Genomic DNA, 20936 nt, shown 5'->3' with positions numbered 1-20936 from the left:
TTCAGATGAGATGAGATGAGATATTTTGTTGAAAATTGAATAAAAATATTGTTATAATAAATTTTTTTAATATTAGTTTTATTTTGAAATTTGAAAAAGTTGAATTGTCTATTATATTTTGTTTAGGGATTTGAAAAAGTTGTGTTGAACCCAAGATTTCAAGTTTTGTGTAATTATATATTTACACATGGATTTTGATGATAACAAATGAATTCAAAGAATAAAGAAGTCTCAAGCTCAAGTTGTCTACACAATGGAGTCAAGCACATCAAGGAAACAAGCATGAGCAAGAAGGGAACAAGTTCACATTAAAATTATAGAGTAATGTTGTAAATCTCTTCAAAATTCGAAATTAGGATTAATGCTCAAAATTAATATTTTATCATAAAGCATTAAAATACATTTTCCACATGTGCATGAATATTTTTAAAAATTAAATTTGAAAATTTTGAAAGATGATTGATTGTCATCTTTTGCATGTGCATGCCTTGATTAAAGGGTTGAACTTTGAAAATATTAAAGATGATTGATTGTCATCTTTTGCATGTGCATGCCTTGATTAAAGGGTTGAACTTTGAAAATATTAAAGATGATTGATTGTCATCTTTCACATGTGCATGTTTTATTTGAATATTTTCAAAAGTGATTGATACTTTTTTAGACTTATACAAAAAGTAAAAGATTAGGTTTGAATTTTTTGAAAATGAAAGTATGCTCATTTTGTCATATGCCAAAAGTAAAAGATTAGGTTTGATTTTTTTGAAAAAGTGAATGATGTTGTCTTTGACAATTGAAAAAGAAGAACCTTTTATTTGAATTTTTTGAAAAAGTGAATGATGTTGTCTTTGACATGTGAATCTTTTTAAATTTGAATATGAAGTCTCATATGCCTATAAATAGATCATTTGAGAGCTTCACATTCACAACACCAAGAGCATACAACATTCATTCAAAACTTTCATTCTCTCTTCTCTAAACATTGAGCCTTAATCCTTGTTCATTTTGAGAGATATAGCTTGCGCTGTATTGTTCTTATTTCACTCGTTGAGGAGTGTTTTCTGATAACCTACCCACTATCAGCTTTTGTATCAGAAAAAGGGTGTGTGTAACCCTTGTGTGTGTAGAAAGTATTCTACACGGGGAATAGTTGAATCACCACGTGTAAGGTGATTGCAAGTGTAGAGGGTGTTCTACACGGATCCTTTGTAGCGGTGTTGTTCAAAGGTGTAATAGGTTTCTATCTCCACCTGAAGGAAGTTGAATAGTGAATTTGGGAATCCTCAAGGGGTAGCTTGAGGCGAGGACATAGGCAGTGGGGCCGAACCTCGTTAACATACTGAGTTTGCTTCTCTCTTACCCTTACTCTTTATATTTATTGTTATTTCATATTTTGTTTATATTTTATATTATATATTTGATTTATAATTGTTATTTTTTTTTAATACAACTCAATTCATCCCCCCTCTTGTATTAGTCATCTGGGCAACAAGTTGTAATGATGAGATGGGATAAGATAGTTTAAGTTTGAGGAAACAAACGAGGTCTTATTACTATCTCACTACTATTCACAAACTATTTTATTATTATTCACAAAATTCTCATTTTATCTCACTCTCTAAACTTGTCATAAGTCAATGTCCTTTAAACTTAGACTACGTTTGGATATTGAGCTAAGTTGAGCTAAATTAAGTTATTTATAAATAGTAATAAGTTGAGTAGATGGTGTGAGTTATGTGATGCTCATTTAAAATGAGTTTAGATGTGTTTGGATGTTAAGATGAGTTTAGTACTATTTATGAAAAATTGAAAAATGTTGTGAGTCATACATATAAAGATGTATTGAGTTGAAAAAAGTTATGATTCTCCCGTGTAAGAAAGTTTTGAATTGAGATGGGTTTAGTAATTTGAGAATTGCGTGTTTAAATGTTAGACTTAGTTTAAAATTAAACTAAACTGAGTTAATCCCAGCTGAATCTTGCAACTAAACAAGGCCTTAGAATTCCAAACCTTGATTTTTGTGAATGGAATGGCATGAAGTTTGAATCTTCTAATCGATGTAAAAGAGATAAAATGCATGACTTATCATTTATAGTTATTTTATTTTTAAGTCGATATGTAGAATATACAATTTACACCACTTAAATGATAAAATTTTTTTTATAATATTCAAATTTTAAAATTTTTATTTCAAATCAAATTATGTCATATAAGCAGTGTTATTCACATCAACTAATAAATAGAATTTTTTATATCAATTTAATATTATACTACTTTTGATCGTTTGTCATGTGACTCATGTCATTAAAACTTAAAACTTAATAACACCAATTAGGTAAATTAGTTTTTTCCATGTATACAAGGATTTCACTCATACCTCGAAGTAAGGTGCGGTTTGTATAGTGAGATAAGATAAAATAGTTTTAAATGAAAATTGAAAGTTGAATAAAATATTATTATTATTTTAGAATTTGAAAAAATTGAATTATTTATAATATTTTATGTGTGAATTTAAAAAAATTTTAATGATAAGATAAAGCATTTTCATTATCCAAACATAGCCTTATCATCAAAATTTTGAGGAATCAGTTTACTATGAAAAAAAAGGGTAACAAAAATAGTGGTTTTAAACATTCGTATGCCACTCAAGAACTATGGCAAAGAATAAAGAGGAAGAAAGGAATTGAATATATAAAAGGGTTTGGATGGAAATCATCATGGTTCCTTTATATATAGATGCTTTGCATCTAATCTTTTTGAATAATATTAGCCGTTACAAACATTTTATAAAACTATACGTTTAATAAAAAGAATTTTTTAATCATTTTTCGTTATGAAATTCACTTTTTTGTAAGGAAAACGATAATATAACTCTCAAATATATTTATAAAATGTGCTCACTTATATTTTTTTATTTTTTATTTTTTTATAGTTATAGAAGTGACTATTAGTAAATTTATATATTTTTTTTAATTTTTTCTTAATGGTTAAAGATATGTAAAAAATGCTTAAAAAAATAAAAACAAAAAAACTAATTTGCACTGGTGTGCATATTTGGGATACACCCTAATATTGTCCTTTTTATAAAATATACGTACGAGACTTATGCATTTAACACTTGTTATATATATATATATATATATATATATATGTGGATAATGCTGAGTCCACATATAAAAGCCACTAAGAGTATTGGCAATGGTCTAGCTATTGCTAAGTTTAAAATAGAACTTAAATATAATCTTTTAACTGTAATATAAACTTCTAGATAGATTAGTCCATATTGGACTGGCTATCTTAAAGTCTAAATAATAATATAATATTATTTATTTTAATAATATTTTTTTTAATATTTTACAAATACACTTCGTATATTAATTAATAACTTTATTAAAAAATAAAATTATTAAAAATTTATATTAAAATTTACTACAGAAGGGCAGATGTGGGTAACTTTACCAAGACAAATGAACAAAAGATGAAGGCCAAAAACGAGAAAAAGAGAGAGAGAAGGAGATGAAATAATAAAATATATCTTTAAACTCTGAACAGTGGCTCGCCAGGTTTGGAAATGTTCTAAGATTTACTGTAGCACAAATGTCAAGCTTTACAAGTATAGCTAGGCCAATGTGAATGTATTTTTTCACATTTAGTTAAAATTTAGACTTAGCAATGGCAATGGCTTGCCATGCTCTAAAGCTGCTATTGATTTTTTTTTTACACTTAGTGATTAAATAAGTATTTTTAAATGATATTGTGATTTTTTTAAAAAAAATATTTAAAGATATAAAAAAATGTATAAAAAAAGGTTTTTTAAAAAAATTACTCTGTTTAGAGGCCACCTTTGGTGGAATTTATCTGTGGACGTAACAGTATCCTATATATATAATTTCTCCTTTGCATCCATTCTTTTTAGTGCGCACGACAGGAAAGCAAACAAACTTCATTGAACTTTTAAGAAATTAGAACATATCTATATTTTATGAACTTGATTCTTCGTATCAAAATCAAAACCGTTGCTTTTATTGGATTCCTTAATCCCATATCGTTCGTTTAATTCAACTTTATGAATGGGGAAGCTCAAGATTAGAGGCGGCCTTGTTACATGATTCCTTACAATTATAAATTCACACTGATAAATAATAAATATTGTGAGATTTATTTTATATGTCTATTTCGTTTATTCTAAATTCTAGAATTCGAGCATAAATTTTAAAGAACCCGAATTCCACAAAATATTCGAGCTAACAATATAATAACTAATTAAAAAAGAACACTACGTTCAAAAGAATCTTGAGAGCCTCTTGACTCTTGAGTACTTTGATTGATTGGGGATGAGAGAGAAGTTTCGATAACTCTATCTCCTCTTCTCTCTTCCTCTTTTTTATCTCATCTCCTCTTTTACTTTCACTCTTCTTCTTTTTATTCTCTTCTTTTTAGTGTTTGAAAGTCATTACTCATGTCTCTTTTACCACTTATCTCGATTCTCAAGTATTCTGTCCATGACATTATAAGATCATGGGTTGCCATGAGCACAAATGAATCTCACAACTTATATCAAATCCTAGACTTACACATTTGTGCTCACAACTTGTATCAAATCCTAGACTTACACATTCTCTTGGCCATTGTTCTTATCATCTATCTATCTAAAGAGTTGTTTTGCTCACGGAGGATGCTATTGCTCGTGCTATGCATGTGCCAACTTCTTGCCAACAACTCTATCAAAAGAAAAATAATAAACACACGTTACTTTTTACAACATATTATACAATCATGTTTTAAAATGAATGGTACTTTTCTTTCATAAGCTTTTTTTATTCATCAATGTATAGGCTTTGTATCATCATTATTATAACTAAACTTGCAACATTAATTAGTAAGAAGTGCTATAGACACATAATTATTACATAAAAGTGAACTTATAAGTTATATATTTTTATGTGATCAGTTAAATCTATTTTATTATTAAGTAATTTTTAATTTAATATATCACATTAAGTCACGTTATTTTGTGAATTTACTTTTATCTAATCGTTAAAATATTTATCTTCATTATAAGTTAATTTGTAAGGTAATTTCTTGTAATTCTCATCATGGATTAAGCATTTTTTATTGGATACATAATGTCAGGTCATGTTAATTTATAAGTTTTTCAATAGAGTTTTGTTACCTATAAGTAAAATCGCGTACTAATTATAACAGCCCGTTAGAAATTCAATTGTGGAATTTCTATTGACTTTAGAAATCTCGTGAAGACTCTATAAGTTTTCACGAATCCACTAATCGCATAGGTTTTAGCCTGTCAACATAGTTAGTGTTATCATTCACTATGGTGCCAGAAATGCGATTTTAATTATTTGAGATAGTTAGAAGTGTCAGAATACATTATAGTCTACACCACTAGGCTTAATTGAATATTTAGGATTTTTCAGTACTAAGTTTATTACGTTTATTTTTGGAGTGAATAGTAACCTCGGTAAACAACTAAGCGCAGTGTTTTCAAAATCACAGTGTGAAATGTCCAAATTAGGTTAACGAAATTTTATTTGGACACTTGACAAGATCTTAACCACACATAATGAATAGTATTAGATACTTGGCACAAAGAGAAACCATTATATGGAATTGTGAAGGAAATCAAGGTGTGAGATCATGACACCTAAGCAAAATACACATTTGGAAAATATCTTAAGAATAGAGATTTAAAATACACATGGAAAGATTTTAGCCACCTTACTCTTCCAAGTCTACTCCACATTTGGAAAATATCTTAAACTGATTTTTGTAGATATTATTGGATAGAATATTTTGAGATAATCTTTTATAGATATTTTGGGTAGGAGAAAACTACACTCAACTCTCAACTCCAGCCTTATCATCTTCCTTATCTCGTCCATAAGCATCTCCAGCCATCACTCACGAACTTATCTTTATTTACATGTTCCTTTAAAAGAATATCAAACACTTTCTCTCGAACAGCTTTTAGGAGTTCTTTTGCACGCCCATTTTGAAGCTTTTGTAAGTGTTTTATCATAAAGTCTCATTCATATAAGTTGTTTCTTTTTTAGTCTAGTTTACATGGATATCTTATTTGTCCCATTTGAAAATCATTTGGTTAGTCAAATATTATGTAAAATATAGAAAGGTCATTCTGGGAGATAAACTGGAGAATATGTTATAGTTTGAAGTTTTTGACCAAGCTAATGGATAGATATTGGTCCGAAATTTTTATGGAGTATTGTTAACATGTATATATGACTATTGGTTGAGGATTTTTGCATGATTAAATGTTTTGATAAAAGATTTTCTTAGATTTAGAAACTTAGAAACTGGAAGAGGAAAAACAGTTTCTGTTTTGAGAAAGTTTAACTCTTTGGTGGTCTAAACCTATTCCAATGACTTTGATAATTTTATTGGAGGATCCTAAGCATCTTATATACATGTTATATTATTATTTTGAATATATTGGATGTTAGTTTCAAAGATATGAAATTTTATGTAAAGAGATATTCAAATAAGCCAAAGTGTGGATGTTCTTGGCTAAATTTATGTTTTGGTTAATTTTTAACCATGTGATCTTGAATTAGAAGCTTATATATATTTTAGGACATCTTTTTAAACCATGTGATGATTTGATTTGAAGATCACATATTTATAAGTCATAAATCAAAAGGTTGATCAAAACAAGTTGGAAACAAAAATCAATAGAAATAGCATATGAGAATTTCGGCCCTATGGAGTTTTAATAGTTGTGATTAGTTTTAAATTTTTCTAAATTGATATATGAATTGAGGATAAAATTTACATGAGGCATATAAATTTTGGTGACTTTTGGAGTTAGTATGCAAAATCCTTAAGTTATGGGTAAAACGGTCATTTTCCTACATGCAGAGAGTAAAATAGAAATTTTACTCTTTAAGTTAGTATTTTCCATATTTCAATTTATTAGTAATTTAGTGCTAACTTTTAGAATCACTAATTACAGTTCTTCGTGATCGCGCTTAAGGTTTTATAAGAAAAGCGGAAATCGAGATAAGTTAGCTTTTAACTTACTAGCAGTCTATTGTGTATGTGTGCTAAGTAAAGGAACTACAGTGTATGTATGTGTGTTATCATATATGTCATGCCATGCCAAGTTATCACGTAATTGTCTATTATACAGAATTTATTCTTTCATAAATTTTTATCTGTTACATAATATATTCTGTTATGTATTACTGTACATTACAAGTACGTCATGCTAAGTATGCCATCTATTACATGTATGTCAAGTCATGTGATATTCACTGTGGCAATTATGTCATGTTAACTATGTTGTCTATTATATGTTATGTCATGTTACGAAATGTTTCTATCTCAAGTTGGTCATGTATTTCAAGTTATGTTCAAGTCACGTTATGTTACGTCACGGCTTTAGTCCTTTCGTATTCCAATCACGTTTCATCTTGATTACTTATGTATGGGGTCACAGCAATTGTGATGCATACACTATGTGAGACACAGCAATTGTGACACGTAGAATACATGGGGCCACAACAACTGTGGAGTATGTATTTAAGCAGTTAAAGAATAAGTTTCCGTATAATACATGGGGCCACAACAACTGTGGAGTATGTATTTACACGTAGAATACATGGGGCCACAACAACTGTGGAGTATGTATTTTTCATGTTAAGTCAAGTTTGTGTAGAATACATGGGGCCACAACAACTGTGGAGTATGTATTTACACGTAGAATACATGGAGCCACAACAACTGTGGAGTATATATTTTTCATGTTAAGTCAAGTTTGTGTAAAATACATGGGGCCACAACAACTGTGGAGTATATATTTACACGTAGAATACATAGGGCCACAACAACTGTGGAGTATGTATTTTTCATGTTAAATCAAGTTTCAGAACAAGTTCATGATAAGTCAAGTTTCAGATCAAGTTCATGTCAAGTCAAGTTCAGTTCATGTTTCAATTTAAGTTATGTCAATTATGCTATGTTGTATGCCAAATTATGCTTTAATTACTTATGAATTTGATTATGCATTTATGCTTTTACTGTCATCCATGCATCATTAGCCTGTGTGGAAGTTTTTTGTTAACTTGCTGAGATTTGATTACAAATCTCACTGTCGTAGTCCCAACTACCATTCCCCCCGAATGATAGATCTTGTTACAGGATCTGAAAGAGAATCAGGAGCTGACCAACTAGACACAGTTGACTGAGCGACGATGCGACGTCAATGTTAATATAGTAGTTAACGTAAATTACTACTTGTACGATAGAATTGCATCTCCAGTACTTTTTAAATCATAATCATTTTGGACTAGTGTTAGGATCTTAGTTGTTCAATGAATCTTTATATATCAAGTATGTTTTAAGTATTTGGGATATTTTCAATTTGGTGCATAGTATTGCTAAAGAAATAATTTATTCGCTGTGAATATTGCATAATGTTAGATGCATGTTAGGAACATTGCATCTTATATGTCATGAATGAGGACAGGTAACCTTGTGTTACATGTCTCGACACTTTAAATGTCCGTCCAATCCTAAACGGAATTTGGAGGTGTCACATTAATTTTCGTATTAATACTGATTCTTTTATATTCAAAATTTAAATTAGCACTATTTTTAATAAAATATACTTTTTAATCAATCACATTAAATTAATGCATATATTATTACATAGTTATACTTATAACTACAATTTTCTTTTTTGATATTCTTATAAACCTAGCATTTCACATGATTTTATATTAAATTATTAATATTATGTTGCTTTGAAAAGAAAAAACAAAAACAAAAACAAAACAAAACTACTTTCGCAACCGTAATATCAGGAACCGCAGGGGAACCACGTCAAATATACAATTGTTGGCGCCATCACTCTCTCACTCAGTAGCTGAAGCGAAGAGGAAGCAGAGGACCGAAACGCAGAGCCCCAAACCAAAACGACAACATCGTTTCTCACCAATGGCGGAGGCACTATCTCCCGTGGTCATGGACCTCGACGACAACGACCAAAGCAACAACTCTGTCAAGCCCAATAACAAAAACGATAAGGGCAAAAACGTCGTCGTCGTCCCACCGGAGTCCAAAGCCGTCCCCTGGGTCGAGAAGTATCGCCCTCAGTCTCTCGCCGACGTTGCTGCTCACCGTGATATCGTGGACACCAGTTGAGTACCTAATTATTAACTCTCCCTTTCCCTTCTCTGTCCTAGGGTTTTCTGTTCTTTACTTTTTCCCCCCTTTGATTTTCCTTTTGATTCCCGAGAGAGGGCAATATGGATATAAAGGAGTCGGATAGTTGAAATTCAAGTGAAACCTTTAAGAATGTGGTTCTTCATTTCGCCTATTGCTTTGGGTCCAAGAAAACTACGGAAAGAAAATGACTAGAGAAAATTTTTAAGTTTTTATATTGTAGTCAAACCTAATTGGACAGTGAAATTTATCCTCAACAATTGTTTGGTTTCTGAGAAAATGTGGCAAAAGAAAGAAAAACGTTGTAGTGATTTTAAGATTATTTTTTTGGTTATGTAGGAGATAAGAAAGCAATGACTTGCCCCCGGCCTAGTACGAGTGTAGGGTGTGCCAGAGTTGTGATATCACAATTTTGAGAGACTCATCGAAAATTATGAGGCTCAACGTATGATCCATCTTAATTTCCTTCAGTTTCGTAGTAAAGCAAACGGGACGCTGGAGTGTCTGCATGTTTCCTATTGGTTACCAGCAAACGACGTAAAACGAAAAGAATGTAGCTTTAATTCGAGTCGCATGCCTGACCTTGTTTTAATTCCTACTTTTATTCTTGGGTTTAAAACAGTTGATAGGCTGACGAGCGAGAACAGATTGCCCCATCTCCTATTGTATGGCCCGCCTGGAACAGGCAAAACATCGACTTTCCTGGCTGTGGCACGAAAGCTTTACGGAGTACAATACCACAATATGATTTTGGAGCTGAATGCATCGGATGATAGGGGAATTGATGTTGTGCGACAACAGATCCAAGATTTTGCTAGTACTCAGAGCTTCTCTTTTGGGTATCCTTCATTCTGTACATGCTACTTTCTAACCTGTAGTTTCTTTGTTTGCCACTTTTTCTGTGCGGAATTTGGCATTTCTGAATTTATAGGAAGCATTTTGATTTTGAGTTGCAAATGCTCTTAGATGTTTTCAGTGAATAACTTTTGAAGGAAGATTTTTTGGTTGAAGTTGTAATATACACATATTGCTTGCTTTGCCCTGAATGCTACTCTAAATGAAACAATGAGAAATGGTGTTTGGTTGGTTGTCCTTGCCTTGTGGTGGTTTTAGGCTCCATATATATATATATGGGTCTGAGAGGTATAAGTTTATCAACTCAAATAGAGCTATGAAAAAATAATAAAAAAAGAAATGTAGGATTTCATCTTCTCTCAGCGGGTGCGCACCTATAACTATATAGCACTCTTCCCCTTTACAATGCACTGACATGTAAGACTTCCAAATCAGATTATCATAAATTTCTTCACATTTATCTCAATGATTTTGTTGCCAGATTATTCATGTCCGTTAGATTATGTTGCATGTGCTTCAGTTCAAATGTTGTGTCCCACACGTATTAGTTCTTCTCAAATTTATAACAGCCATGATATATTTCTTTCTGGCTTGGGAAGTCACTGGAAAATGCACTTCATTCTCGTAGTTGATGGCTGAATTTACTTCTTCCTTTTTTCTTAGCAGTGCAAAGTCATCTGTAAAGTTGATCTTATTGGATGAGGCTGATGCTATGACAAAAGATGCACAATTTGCCTTGCGTAGAGGTAGAAGTTGTTACATGTTTCTTTTATTTTATTTTATTTTTTATTTTATTATTATTTTTCTTTATTATATTTTTTTTCTAGATGTCATTGTATTGATACACCTATTTTATTATGCTTTACAGTGATCGAGAAATACACAAGAAACACTAGGTTCACACTTATTTGTAATCATGTCAACAAGATTATTCCTGCCCTACAATCAAGATGTACTCGATTTCGTTTTGCTCCACTTGATTCTTTTCATGTCACTGAGCGACTCAAACATGTTATAGAAGCTGAAAAGTAAGTGTATTGCATATTAATTACATATATGGAATCACTCATATCAATTTTTCTGCAAGAAGAAAAATAAGGAATTTGTGGGTCGGTTCAATACAAGTTTAAGACGTCATGAAGACATGTTCTAAAACGTTTTGATGGGCTGCATCGGGGAGTTTGCCATCAATTTAGATGGTGAAATTTCTCTCTATTGAAATTCTTACTTATATGTCAGACTTTTCAGATGATTGATTTCATTCTCCTTCTAGAAGGGGGGAGATTTCATGCATACACAAGCTTGTTAGTCTATGACTGCTGGCTATTCTGGCTCAGTTCATCAAAAATAAAAGCTTTTTTCGAAGAGGCAAATTGAGTTTTTTTATTTGGAATTCAACTCAAATATGTCTGAGAACTTTATTTATAAAGGGATTGGGAATCATTTAAGCTCATAAATGGATGAATGCTTTCAGCGCTTTAGTTAATATTGAAAATCTTGTAAATAAGTGATGCTATATCACTTGTCTTATGGCTATGTTCAACCATTTTGTGACTGTAATAGGCTTGATGTACCTGAAAGTGGGTTAGCGGCACTAGTACGACTTAGCAATGGTGATATGAGAAAGGCTTTGAACATTTTACAGGTTATATAATTTTTCTCCTCTAGTTTTTCTTCTTCTGCTGCTTCTATTATTATTGCTCCACCCCCCCTCCCTGGTTATTGTGGGTTGAAGGTAGTTATGAGAGTAGTATATATCCAATTTATTGCTTGTATTGTATTTGATGTGCAAATTATCCTTCTTATAGGTCATTAACATGGCCAAACTAAATGCGCAGAGCTGAAATATAGCTGTATTATTGTGGGTTCAGTTGGGGTAATCATGATTATCAAATTATCAATCATAGTAGTCCTCATATTCTTGTCTTTTTCCATTGGCTTAACAACTTGAAGATTTCCAGAGTTAGATTCCTCTATGCTCAAATCTTTGTATGAGTGGATAAACAGCCCACAAAAAATCCACTCCTCAAGTCCTCGTCCTTTGTGGATTTTCTGAATTCTTGTTCTCCTTTCTCGTCTTAGTTAGGTGTTTTCCTTTGTATACACGAGTACTTGGGTGCACCCCTAGCGCTCTTTTTTTTTTAACAAAACTTTTGATATTTTTACTTGTTAAAAAATGGTTCCTTTACATTAGAATTCAAGGTTATTTTTTCCATTTTTTTGTCTTGTTTCAATTTATTTCTCTTTGTGAATGGATCCTTGATGATGTTGTTGATCTCTTTGGTTTTTTTTTTTGGATGTATACAGTCTACACATATGGCTTCTCAGCAGATAACAGAAGAAGCTGTATACCTGTGCACTGGAAATCCGTTGCCCAAAGACATAGAGCAGATATCATACTGGCTTTTGAATGAATCATTTTCAGAGAGTTTCAAACGTATATGAAACGTTTTTTTTAATTATCATGCCATTGTTGCAGCTAGTGACAGTTCTGTAGAAGTTTCTTCTTCCCAAATTTTATATTTATATTTTTATGCTCAACTCATGTAGGAATATCTGAAATGAAGACGAGGAAAGGATTGGCCTTGGTAGATATTGTGAGAGAGGTGACAATGTAAGTGCTGTTCATTTGCTAGGTATCCACTTGGCATTTTATTCTTTTGATCTCATTTTCCTTGTGCATTGTTCTAACAGGTTTGTTTTCAAGATCAAGATGCCATCAGATGTTCGAGTCCAGTTGATTAATGACTTGGCTGACATAGAGTATATATGCAATTTGCTCTTTTTACATGCTATATTTTGTTCTTCCATATGCAAATATATGAACCTTGCTATTTTTTCGCTTTAAGATTTGTTAGTGTCTCCTGACTTTAAGCTAATTGGTGGAGAGTTCCAGTAAGTACATTACTCATAACCAATTACATATCCAACTAATGCAAGAATCCTTAATGCCACGTTCCAGTTTGGGTGAAAAGAAACCAAACTAAGGGAAACTGCTTTGGCTCCTTACCTCGAACTCACTTTTCTTGGCCTCAGGCTTGGCTTCTTCTTGCGGGATTGCCCTAATTATCCAATTGAGACCATGACAAACAGGCCTGACAAAGAGTAATCAATACCCATAATCTAATCGAGAAGGCTTAAGCTAGCAGCAGGTGGAGAGGCCCGACAAAGACATATACCTTTAACTAACTATACACAAACCCATGCAGGATTCCTTAACAAAGATATGCCTAACAGTGGTCTAATCTCAATGTTACAACCAATAAAGAGGTGCACATCTTAAAATTTTCTGAGATTTTGTGTGTGCGCATGCATGCATTATCCTTGAAAGGTAGGAGGACAAGCATACTCAAGTTGTGTCTGCATTTGTATCATGCTGTCTGTATTTATCTAGACTTTTAACCACGGTAGTTTGAGGGGGTGATTAAAATTGTGTAGTATTTTGAGGGGGTTTGTGTATACTCTCCAAGGATATTTCTGCCCAATGCAAGCTTTGAAGGTGGTATTTAACTAGGACATATAATCTATATTGTCTATTAAGTGGAACGCATTTGGTGCTTGTTTCTCTTATTTTTGTTTGAGGATTTTGTCGGTATCTTAGTTTAGACGACTATGGAATTGGAATTGATAGTTTCTGAGGTTGTAGTTGCATTTATTCCCTTTATTCATGTTAGTATTTCAATCTGCAGGTACAGGTTGAGTCTTGGATGCAACGATAAGTTGCAACTCGGATCCCTGATTGCTTCTTTTACACGAGCTCGCTCAGATTTGGTTGCTGCTGCAAAGTAATTGTGTTTATCTCTACATGGGCTGTTTCTTTCCCTTGGAATCTACTTAATGAGGCATATGGTTTATTTCATCTCTCCATGGGCACACCAAGTAGATAGAATTTCGAGACATTCGGTTTGACTTTGGCTCCAGAATTGGATGTTAACTTATGTAGTCTGCAAGCCACTTGACTTAAAGAATGTAAAGGTGTAAGTTTGCAATTGTGCCTGCAGTCAAGATTTTATTTCCCCAACTAAAGCAAGGGGATCTCAAATTGGATTGTTTGGGGGATGTCCATTTGAATAACTTAGATATCTGCTCTGCTCTGTTTGGCGTCCTCACTTAGAAGGTAGAGTCGTGATTCCTACACGGGATTGTCATTAGGGAGAAAAGAAAAGTTTAAACAGTATTTTACTGTTTATAAACTGTTCATATAGTGAATATATTAAAATAATTAGAAAGAGGGATAAAATTAAAAAAAAAAAAAGAAAAAAGGGCATTTTCAAATAAATACTTGTTTACGGATAAGAAGAAAATCAACCCAACTACTAAGAAGTCGTAGCAAAAGTATGAGCCCCAAATACATTCTCCATAAATGAGATACACATGCAACCATTTGTGCTTTGAACTTATTCACCATGCACCATTGGTCCATTCAAAAATGATTTTTTAATTAATAATAATTATTATTTTGTGCTTTGTTTGAATAGATTTAATTTTTTTTTTAAATGATAATATTTTATTAAAGAGTTGTGTATTAATTGTTTTCCTCTCATTTCCCTTAGTCCAATGCATCAACTTTTAGTAAAGCAAGGAATAAAGCTCTCGATGGACAGAAAACTTCATTTCTGTTTATTTCTAACACAGAAGAATCCATTAAAATTGCAATATTACATGAAGCAGGAACAGTGCTGTTTGGAGATTATGAAAAGTATTTAGGTTTATCAATAATGATTGGTAGACTAAAATACCAAACTTTCAAGAGGATTAAAGAGAGAATATGGATCGGAAGACACATAGCTGGAAGAATTCTTTTTTATCAACTACTCGAAAGGAGGTTATGATAAAGGTAGTGTTGCAATCTATTCCAAACTATACCGCGAATGTATTTCTACTTCCAAAAGTTATGGAGGGAGATCAATGCTTTATTCTCAAACTTTTGGTGGAACAACAAACCAGAAGGAAGATGTGTTTGCTAGAAGAGACGGGAAAATATGGGGGAGAATAAAATGAAGGGTGGAATGGGGTTTGAGGACATAGAAAATGTTCAATAGAGTAATGCTGGCAAAGCAATGTTGGCAATTGCAACATGATCGTCGCTTTCTTATTGCAAAAATATTCAAAGAAAATATTATAGAGGGTCTTAGTTTTCAGAAGCAAAGATTGGCTTTAATCTTTCCTTTATATGGAGAAGTTTGATGGTTGCACAAGGTTTGTTAAAGGAAGGTAGGGTTTAGAGGATTGGTAATGGCTATAATATCTAGGGGTGTAACGGATCTAATTTGGTCCAGTTTTATAGAATTTTTGGAACTGAATTTGTTACACTGCTTTTGCATTTTTAAGAACTGATTCTGCACCAATTACTCCCTTAAACTAATACTTCTGATTTTATCGGTTCGGTCGGTTTTTCGGTTTTAATCAAGTGTCAATTTATATTATATATTAATATATCATAGTATTATAGTGTTACTACTATAAATTATAATATTATGCTAATATCATAGTATAATACTAATATATATCATAGTATCATATCATAGTATTAATGCTAACATATTAAGTTAAATATATTATGCTATAACCATTATAACATATGATCAAATAAATTACAAATGTTCATATTTAAGATTAAAATTTTATGTTATGAATTATAACATAAAATTATTTTATATATGATATATAATTATATATAAAAACTTCATATATAATTATATATATTATATATAAAACATATTTTATATAATATTAAAAATTTAATATATATATATTTTTAAACCTGTCTGGTTCGGTCTGGGCGGTTTTTCATTTTAAACTTTCACCCCTAATAATATCTCTATTTGGAATTAGAAGGGGCTGCCTCAGTCGCTTTCTTTCAAAGTCAAGTCTCCTTGACAGTCCTGGATGAAAACTCAAAAGTAAGGAAGCTGATAATTGAGGAACTTTACTACTGGAATGAAAAACTTATATTTGACATCTTTGAGAAAGATCAAGTTACTCAAATATGTAACATGTTTTTGAGTAGAAGAGAGATTGAAGACAAGGCAATATGGGGATACATAAAAGATGGAAAGTTTACAGTGAGAGGTGCCTACTATGCAGGGAAAAGTATTGCAGCTACTATCCAAGTTGAATGCTCAAGCAGCCAGAATAAAACATAGATGTGGGAGAAGGTTTGGACAATGCACATACTAGGGATAATGAAGCAGTTCCTTTGGAAGGTACTCAATATGATCTTGGCCACCAAGAAAAAATTATCTTAGAAAAAGGTTGTCGATGATGTTTTATGTCCCATATGTTACAGGGAAGATGAGACTATTCAGCATGTGCTTTGGACATGCTCAGTTGCAAGTGATGTGTGGCCAGAGAGACAAAGTGCACTGTAAAAGTGTGGTTGTGAGAGGATGGGGAGTTTTTCCAACTATGGGACAGGTTGTAGCAATGTTTAAACCAGGAAAAACTAGAAAAAATATATGTGATATTAGTAGGTATTTGAACCAGAAGGAATAAGTAGTGTTTTTGAGGATAAGTTTGATAGCCCAAGCATGGTTGTGCAAACTGCCTTAGCTAATCTTAAAACATTTGAAGAAGCTAATGATGATAAAGGAGAGTAGCAAATTCAAATCAGCAGTAGGAGGAGAGAAACTAAATGGTTGCCACCCACTGAAGATGTTACAAAGATTAACTTGGATGCATGTTTGAATAAGACACAGCAAAAAATGGGAACATGTGTGATAGTAAGAAACTATAGAAGGGAGATTATGTTTTCTTTGTGTGCTGCTAAGAATTTTGATGGAATTGCTGAACTAGCCAAAGCATGTGCGTTATGGAGGGTAGTGAGCTGCACATACATAAAGCATCTTTTGAAGGGGATGCCCAAAAAGTTATCAATGATACTTATAAGAAAGAGGCTACAAGTGCATGGTAGGGGCAAAATGTGGAAGAAATCAAGTTCATTCTATAGCACAGATCTGATTGGGAAGTCAAGTTCAATTACAGATAAGGTAATAGTGTGTCACATGAACTAGCAAAGAGAGTACTACAAATGTGTGGAGAGATGTGCTTGATTGAAGAAGTGCAATATGATATTTTGCCTATGGTTTGAAAAAGAAAAGCCATCTATTGTTCAATTTGTCATTTTAGTTCCCAATGAGATGAAGCTTTTTTGCCGATTAAAAAAAAAAAATGCATCTACTTTTCAAAAACATATGATATTCCCAATGCATATCTCACCAGTTACAACTAACTATTTAAATCTTTTTATCTCAACAAATATTATTTACTTTTCCACCTTCCAAATAATTATAGAAAAATTAGACAGTTAATATTTGTTTATTTAATATTATTTGTATATAATTATTCTATTTTTTAAATAAATATTTAATATATTTATATATGGTGCCCATCTCAGCAAGTATAATAAGTCATCGACCCATCCAAACGAGCATAGATGATGGTTTCGTTGTGCAGTATTAATAATTATTGTACCATATATGCATTTTTTTTTATAATTATCATAATATTTAATATGTTAAATTCATTCTTAAATATTATGAAATCTAATGAGACAAAGTTATTAAAATCCCTACTCCATCTACCAATGCCGTCAGCCTCGTACGGGCTAGAAACACCAGTCCTACATCAAAAAGGCTTCTGCAGGAATGTGAATATATCTTGTAACGACGACATGTGATTACTACTCTGGAATTGCGACCCGAACCCGCCGTCGAAGGTGGCGTCCATCGTACTACTATATGGGAACTCCAGTGCCTTTTCCCAGTACTTTGGCTCGCTCTGCACCTCGCTCGTGAATTCCGGAGACACCCCCCGCTCCGAGCAGCTCGAGTCCGTGTGTGGCCTCGGCACCGAATCTGAGGTGTCGTAGTACATATAATCGTTCGACTTCGCAGTCACCGGAGGAGTGGGATGTACCGCCAACGTGGTCCTACCGCCCGTCGGAATCTCCGGCTTTGTGTCCTCCATCGCCGAGCTGTTCATATTCTGCGATTGTTGCTTCTCGCTACTGCCTTTCTTGTTGTAAATGCGGCACAGAACCCAATCGTCCAGCTGTCAAAATCGAGATCGTTAAAAAATAAATAGCAAAAGAAATTTGTCAGCAAACAAGGGTCAGAGATTGTCTTTTGATTAAAGAAAGGACCCATCTCCGCCGTCCATTTTGAGCATTAAATTGTCCGCCCAATCTGAACAGTGACAGACGAGACCAAGCTTGCATTGAAAACAAGACGGTCATTTCGACTATCACCGATCTATATCACCCACCCTTAAGCTTTGCTTCTTGCGAGCCGAGCGATCCACGTCCAGCCGATACTCGTGCATGATCCAATTCGTTTTCTCTCCTCTGGGAGCCCTTCCGGAGTAGAACACCAGAGCCTTCTTGATACCGATCGCCTTCGGATTCCCGATCGGCTTGTCGGCTCCGGTCGCCTTCCAGTAACCGGTCCCCGCCGCCCGGTTCGGTCTCGAACCGTTTGGGTACTTCCGCTCTCTCGGTGAAAAGAAGTACCACTCTTTCTCTCCGTAGGACGCCATGCCTGTAAGATTTCCACCAACCACCAAAAATCAATAAATTAAAGAAATTAAGGACATTCAGCTCAGTTGAATCGAGTAGAAAAAAATATTACTCGGTAGTTCCCAAGGATCGTATTTGTAGAGGTCGATTTCGGTTATAATCGGCACAGCGATCGGCTGCGACTCACATTTCCGGCAAAGGTAGTGCATGACGAGCTCCTCGTCTGTCGGATGGAATCTGAAGCCAGGAGGTAACAGTAACTCCGATGCCATTCTCTAGTCTCGACTTTTTCACACACTGTCTGTGCTGTATGCAGTTTAGAGGCGGCGCCTTTGAAACTTGGATCGCAAGCGGGGAAAGCTGAATATAAAGGATGGTGGTGGGGACACGCGTCGGTAGGTATCAGTGGGTTGCAGACAACACGTGGACGATAAGATATTATTATTATTTTAATTTTGCCCCTGAACTAGGTACTAACGCCGCCGGGACAGGTGCCGAACGCTCAGGCCAAGTGCGTGCGAGACCATCGCCCACTTGGAGGTGATTCTGTCACTGCTTACGCTCTCTGTTTTGGACGGGTTAGCTAGTCGGTATTGAGCGGCTGAGCCCAACGGGTCATCTTCGGATCTGTCCGTCTGGCATCGTCGGCAGGTTGATTCGTTTTCCTGGTGATTGAGCCGACGGTGCAATACTGACCGGTTGCAAGTTGATTACAGTAAAATAAATATTATGTATCATTCTTTTAAATTGTATTTATTTTAAAATAAAAATAAATTTACAATTTAATAAATTATATTAAATTACTTCAATTTGTGAATTTAATTTTATGTATTTTCTCGTGGTTAAAAAATTTCTAAAAAAAAATGATTATGATCAATATATATTAGAAATCTTAAGTAAAAAACTTTGAACCTTTAACCCAATATAAATTATTTTAAATCCTAAAAATAATTTTTGATCCCTAAAAGAATTCAGTTATTCTTAACATTGATTTTCTCCAAAACTCAAAAGTGAAAACAACCCTAACAAAATGAAAGATTATATCCCTAATATCTTAAATGTAATATTTGTAAAGAAGAATTTTGTCATCTGTTACGTGTGTCTTACGTAATAGATATGTGATTTATCATTTTTATTATTTTATTTAAACACATATTTATATAAATATATATTTAAATAGAAAGATAAAATCGATAAATTATATATTGATGTGTGGTGTAAGAATGATAAGTAACATTTCAATATCGAGTCCATGAAAAGCTGTTAAGACTATTTTCTTTTAAAAAATGATAATATCGTTACTAAATATACCCACCAAATGTGGCTACTCATATGTGGGATAATTGTCACATTAATGATATTACAACTTGCGAACTATTTCATGAATATATATATATATATATGTATATCACATTTTTCCCCTCTAAATATTAAATAAACAGTCTAAAAACAAATTATTTTAAAGCTTTTGTCATTAAAGATCCAGAATTTATCCAAACCCACACTCAAATACTTAGTTGGGTACATTTTTTTGAATTTATTTATTTTATTTTAACAGAAGGGATCTCGATTGGGTCTAGATACATGCACTCGATTGTAATTTGAAAGAATTATTCAATTAAACTCTAATGATTCTTTAATCTTTTTTTTTTATTTTTTTATTTGCTCTCTCAAATAAAAAGGTTTTTCTAATTCTATCCATCTTCATGCATAATTCCAATCATGTTGATGCTGTGTACGTACATGCTTTTCTTAAATTCTATATATTCGTAGAGTGTATAAACAAACACTTTATAATTATTTTAAAAAAAATGTGAGATTATTATAAAAATATTAATTTTTTTATATATTTTATAACTGTAAATATTATTTATATATATATAAATATGGATAAGAATTTATCCCTTCACAATAATGTAGGACATCATTCTCACCTGCCACCTTCTCATTCTCATGCAAAATTCGTCAATATTTGAGCTATATATTGCCTACAATATTTGACGAAGACTTATGAATTGATGTAATTTATTTTATTAATGCATTCAATCCATAGGTCTTAAAGACTAGTATAGGACTAGGAGTATATGGACGGCCTCCACTGACTTTGGAATCATTCTAGTTTGGATTTGACATGTCATTATAATAAATAAATTAAAAATATTCAAAATAAATGCCGAAAGCTGTCACCATTGTTTGGAAAAGGATTTAGATTTCGTTTCGAGTTTCGGCGATGAAATGTGATAAAATAATCTATAAATAATAATAAAATAATTGAAATTAATTTTTAAATATTATTTTTATTTTAAAATTTGAAAAAGTTAATTATTTTTTTATATTTTTTTAAGTTTAAAAAATTTATAATGATAAG

At 32.6% G+C, this 20936-nt stretch overlaps 2 protein-coding genes across 3 annotated transcripts; one reads left to right on the top strand and one right to left on the bottom strand.

The window, feature by feature from the left end:
- The first annotated feature begins 8850 nt into the window (after positions 1-8850).
- LOC122299326 (replication factor C subunit 3) lies at positions 8851-14095 on the top strand. 2 transcript variants are annotated; one of them, XM_043109527.1, is made up of 9 exons: positions 8851-9172; positions 9821-10037; positions 10717-10799; positions 10922-11081; positions 11617-11698; positions 12361-12490; positions 12604-12667; positions 12748-12816; positions 13743-14095. In XM_043109527.1, the coding sequence occupies exons 1-9, from the start codon at positions 8971-8973 to the stop codon at positions 13840-13842; spliced, it is 1107 nt and encodes a 368-aa protein (XP_042965461.1). In that variant the 5' UTR covers positions 8851-8970; the 3' UTR covers positions 13843-14095. The 2 variants fall into 2 exon arrangements, with proteins under 2 accessions (XP_042965461.1, XP_042965462.1); XM_043109528.1 differs by having other exon boundaries at positions 8852-9172; positions 10720-10799.
- A 3472-nt stretch (positions 14096-17567) lies between these two features.
- Positions 17568-18917, bottom strand: LOC122299327 (NAC domain-containing protein 2-like). The gene is made up of 3 exons (XM_043109529.1): positions 18681-18917; positions 18319-18590; positions 17568-18105 (listed from the first exon to the last, which is right to left on the bottom strand). The coding sequence occupies exons 1-3, from the start codon at positions 18838-18840 to the stop codon at positions 17680-17682; spliced, it is 858 nt and encodes a 285-aa protein (XP_042965463.1). The 5' UTR covers positions 18841-18917; the 3' UTR covers positions 17568-17679.
- Between the last annotated feature and the right edge of the window lie 2019 nt (positions 18918-20936).

Source organism: Carya illinoinensis, chromosome 16 (assembly GCF_018687715.1).
Source record: "Carya illinoinensis cultivar Pawnee chromosome 16, C.illinoinensisPawnee_v1, whole genome shotgun sequence".
NCBI classification, from domain to species: Eukaryota; Viridiplantae; Streptophyta; class Magnoliopsida; order Fagales; family Juglandaceae; genus Carya; species Carya illinoinensis.
Note: the sequence above shows the minus strand (reverse complement) of the source record. Positions and strands in the feature narration are given on the sequence as shown.